Source organism: Microtus ochrogaster, assembly GCF_000317375.1.
Source record: "Microtus ochrogaster isolate Prairie Vole_2 chromosome 14 unlocalized genomic scaffold, MicOch1.0 chr14_random_2, whole genome shotgun sequence".
Lineage (NCBI taxonomy): Eukaryota > Metazoa > Chordata > Mammalia > Rodentia > Cricetidae > Microtus > Microtus ochrogaster.
This window is the reverse complement of record NW_004949097.1, coordinates 7091289-7096404: the sequence shown is the minus strand read 5'-3', so window position 1 is coordinate 7096404 and position 5116 is coordinate 7091289. Positions and strand designations below refer to the sequence as shown.

Sequence of the window (5116 nt, the reverse complement as noted above, 5' to 3'; positions counted from 1 at the left end):
TTGTAGACCAGGCTGGTCTCGAACTCACAGAGATCCGCCTGCCTCTGCCTCCCAAGTGCTGGGATTAAAGGCGTGCGCCACCACCGCCCAGCCAGATAGAGCTTGAAGAAGAGTGTTTACCTAATGTGCAAGGACCATTGTGGGAACACACACAGATGAGAGCCTGTTCTATCTTAACTGGAGGTCAGAGTTTGAGCTTATTTTTGCTCTCTCAAAGCTGTTGACAAAAGGTTGCTACAAACAAGACATTCTGACCTACGGTGTGGTTAATTAGTATTTTGGATATAGAGGTGAATCTGCTCCGCCTGGACCAAAGGTCGGAGAATTAAAGTCTATTCCTTATATCATGCTAATGAAGTCTGTTGCATCCCCCTCCCCTTTTGGAGTGAAATATATAAGTGTGAAAAATAAACAAGGTGAAATCAGTATTAACTGAATGTCCCTCCTGATGATGTTCTGTGTTCCTGTCTCTTTCTCTTATATCTCTATTCCCTTTTCTTACTAATGCTAATCCTCATGCTCCTACCCTGGAATGTACAAGTTGACAAGCCATAGGGTCATATCTCTGGAAAGATCAAAATTTAAAGCTATAATGAGGAAAGATTATTCAAACTTCTTAGCCAAAATCAGAAATGCTGGTAATATCAAGACATTGTGTAACAAAGAAAACCAAATATGTGTGTATAATCTAGAGGTGGGTGGAAGATGTTCATAGGCAGCTTAATGCATAGCAGGTAAAGATCAGAAACAATCCACAGCCAGTGAGAAACAAGGAACTGACAGGAACACTGTAGTTTAATGCTTCTGAGGAACCTAACACAGGTATTTCATAGAAAGGAAAAAATGCTGCTTCATACAATTTTGATTTATCTTACCAATAACTTAATGAATGAAAGAAAAAGCAGAGCAGAGGGTTTATTCAACTAAAGCAAGATAGCAGAATAGGAGTGACCTAGGACAAGAGACAAGCTAGTTAAAAGAATGGAATTTGGTTCTCAACACCTGTACAGCTTGTAGCTAACAGCTCCTAGGGAAATCCAACTCCTTCTTAGAGTCATTGGTCTCCAAGGGCAACTGCATTTATATGCACTAAATCGAGACACAGACACACTCAAAGAACCATGTATGTTAGGGGGGTGGGATGGGATTATACAGTAGGATATGCCTTTAATCCCAGCACTCAGGAGGCAAAGGCAACAAGATCTCTGAATTAGGAGGTCAGCTTGCTCTACATGGAAACTATCTCATAAAACACAATAATAATAATAATAAAAATTTAAAGGCCAATTTCCTGAAGGGGAAAATCTATTTTTCCTTAATCACCTTTCTTTAGTACCTGGTATATGCACTATGTAGACAGCACTGTTTTACTCATTTATATGATTCCTATGGGGCAACCAAGGAAAGAGAGCTTGATTTGATGAGTACATGCTATCTATATACATGTGTTTAATTATCAAGCTGAACCCAACCAGAGAGAATTATAACAGCGAAAATACGGGTTTCTGTAATACTCTAAACACACTCCTAACACCTTTAGAAATACAGCCTTGTGGGGGCTGGAGAGATGGCTCAGTGGTTAAGAGCATTGCCTGCTCTTCCAGAGGTCCTGAGTTCAATTCCCAGCAACCACATGGTGGCTCACAACCATCTGTAATGAGGTCTGGTGCCCTCCCTCTTCTGGCCTTTAGGAATACACACAGACAGAACATTGTATACATAATAAATAAATGTTGTAATGAAAAAAAAAAAGATACTGCCTTGCCTGTGTCCAGTGGGAGCTGGGCATGGTGGTGAATACCTATAATTCCAGCTCTTAGAAGGCAGAGGTAATCAGATCTGTTATGAGTTCAAGGTCAGCTTGGTCTACTTAGCAAATTTCAAGCCATCCAGTTACACAGTGAGAACACTAAAAAAATTCAACTCATAAGTAAATGTTTCCCAATCAAAAGGGGCATACATTCACATAATATAGGATATTAATAAGATAAGACTGTTAAAACATAAATTAGAACACTATTTAAAATAGTTCAGGCCGGGCAGTGGTGGCGCACGCCTTTAATCCCAGCACTCGGGAGGCAGAGGCAGGCGGATCTCTGTGAGTTCGAGGCCAGCCTGGTCTACAGAGCTAGTTCCAGGACAGGCTCCAAAACCACAGAGAAACCCTGTCTCGAAAAACCAAAAAAATAAAATAAAATAAAATAAAATAAAATAAAATAGTTCAGCAGAAACAAAACAAAGCTCATACTCGATCTTGAATAAGGGCAAGGCACAGGGGTACGTGCCTGCTGTTTTTGACACTTAGGCTGAGGGAGGCGTTTTGAGAGCAGCCTGGACTATACTGGGAGTTTCAGGTCAATGGGCTATACAGCAAGACCCGCTCACAAAAAGAAGAGGGGGGAAGGAGGGAAGGGACTCTGACCTAAAAGTGAATTTGCTATTCTTCAAACTCAATTTTAAATCTTTATCTCCAACTACTTTTGAAATCTAAGCACCAGTAAAAATGTTTAAACAAAGGAGTCTTTTTTTATTTTTTAGAAGGCACTGGGAACAAGTCTGTGGGAAAATGCTTCAAAATCCTACGTTTGTACCTCAGCACTGAAATGTTTAGAAGGGTCAAAGCATGCTCGTTACACAGGTTAGTCAGGCATGGTGGCTCAGCCTGTAACCCAAAAAACTGGAGGCCACGGCAGCAAGGCTATCAAGTTTGAAGCCAGCTTGGCTTACAGGAGTTCAGGATCACATCAGCTAAGAATAGAGTGAGAGCTAACCTTAAGGAGGAGATAAGCTCAGGAAGCGACTTTAGGAAGGCTGCACATACGTACCTTGAAAGGTTTGTCTCCACTGTGTGTCAGCATGTGCCGCTGCAACCAACTCTGACTGGTGGACGGGGTGTTATACACCTTACAACCTTTCCACAGGCAAACAAACACCTGTAAGGAAAACAATGGCTGTCACTTAATAAAGACTCTGATCACTCAAAATTTCAAATGATGAAAATCTTCAACTGATAAAAAGCCACTACTAATTGCACTCAATCAAAATACATTTAACTCTAGTTTCCCAATAGGAGCAGTTTTGGCCCACTCTCAATGCTAGGTCCTTTTCTCTCAGTAAGAAACTAGCAGACCCCTCAAGATGAGGGTACATAAAGATGACAATTTCCACACTAAGACAAGCTTACTTCTGTTTTTATGAAAGATTTGCTACTTCTCAATACTAGGAAAATATAAAAACTAAAGGTAAACATTAACTAGTAGATAAGCTTTTAACAAAGAAATGAGTCAAAAAAATACACTTTGCATAAGTCACATTCAAATTTTAAAAGAAAAATTTTGCTGTCAAGCTTTTCTACTCATGAATTCCTATTCTGACATTAACATTCTACATTCCTGTACTGTTCTTCCCATTAAGAAGTATTTTTAGCCGGGCGGTGGTGGCGCACGCCTTTAATCCCAGCACTCGGGAGGCAGAGGCAGGCGGATCTCTGTGAGTTCGAGACCAGCCTGGTCTACAAGATCTAGTTCCATGACAGGCTCCAAAGCCTGTACAGAGAAACCCTGTCTCAAAAAACCAGAAGTATTTTTAGCTATCTTAATTCTGTGGAAAATATACAAAGCTAGGGAACAAAGACTGATCTTTCACAGTGAAGAACTACATTCTCAGCCTCGGGAAACCAAATCTGACCAGGTCTGGAAAATTCCAGCACTAGTAGCCTAGTCTTCCCTTCTGAGATTTCCGAAGGATTCCAAACACTGGCAACTGTCTCATACACTGCAGTCTCTGAAAGAACTGGCAAAGAGTGAGACCCTGCCTCAAAACAAAAACAACAACAAAAAAGCTACTTTTGAGAATCGTCTTCCTACGAATAATTACAAACAGAATCATTTCAGTACTCACTACAGAGTACTACATATAAAACACACTGACAGACTGCAGAAAAAATATTTTAAGGGCTGAGAATGCAGCTCTGCAGTAGAGTACTTGCCTACCATGCACAGACCCTGGGGTTGAATACCAGGAAGCAACAAGAAAATAAACTAAAAACATAAAACACGGGGCTAGAGAGCACTAACCACTCTTGCAGAGACCTGCGTTAAATTCACAGCACCCACTTGGTGGCTCCCATCAATCTATCTCCAGTCCCAGGAAATCTGACATTTTCTTCTGGTCTCCTTCCTTGAGAATCAGGCACACATTTGCACATCCAGGTGCAGCAAGCATCTCAGTCTATGAACTAATAACAGAAGTCAGGTAGATTCTGATCTACTCTGGCTTTTGACTTTCTCAGGTAGAAAGAGCTCTGTGCCATTCTAATACAAGCTGGACATGGTGACACGGGCCTGACCCCAGTTCCTTAGCACGTACTACAAGATCTGGGACTTCTGTGTGACCCAGCAGTTGGTAAGCAACTGGGAGGTGAAGGCAAGGGGATCCAAAATTCAAAGTCAATCTTTAGCTACACGCAAACCTGAGGCCAGCCTGGACTACATGAGACTCATCTCAGAACTTATTCTGACAAGGCAGCGTCACTGTTGCCCTCCTAAATGACTGATCCCGTGGTACTACACAGAAATGTCAGTTAAGCAGACAGTGCATTTCAAAACACTTCCTCTTCCTCCTCTCACCGATTTCTGGCCCTCCTATATTCATCCTATGTTCAAGTTTTAAAAGTTCCTTTAAACAAGCCTGGCAGAGCAGGCCTATAATTGCAGCTGCTTAACAGGATGAAGCAGGAAGATGAGTGCAAAGCCTGCTTGGGCTATAAGCGAAGTTCAAAGGGTAAATCAGAGAGGACTCATGGTCAATAGACCCACCAGGAAAACATCTCCAAGATTACTTTTAGACCAGTGAGGTGGCTCAGTAGACAAAGGCATTTACTGCCCTGAGTTCAATCCCTACACCCACATGGTGGAAGAGCCAATTCTGGCAAACTTCATTCTGCCCACTCCGCCTCTTCTCACACTCACTCACTCAAACAGTGGATAAATGTAACGAACAGATATTTAAGAGTTTACTTAAGCCGGGCGATGGTGGCGCACGCCTTTAATCCCAGCACTCGGGAGGCAGAGGCAGGCGGATCTCTGTGAGTTCGAGACCAGCCTGGTCTACAGAG

At 42.0% G+C, this 5116-nt stretch overlaps 1 protein-coding gene across 1 annotated transcript in view; it reads right to left on the bottom strand.

Annotated features, from left to right (window-relative positions):
• Aebp2 (AE binding protein 2) overlaps positions 1–5116 on the bottom strand; it is a 37683-nt gene that overhangs the window by 19881 nt on the left and 12686 nt on the right. The window contains exon 3 of the mRNA XM_026787909.1: positions 2826–2933. Within this exon, the coding sequence (XP_026643710.1) occupies positions 2826–2933 (108 nt within the window). The remainder of the gene's footprint in view (positions 1–2825; positions 2934–5116) is intronic.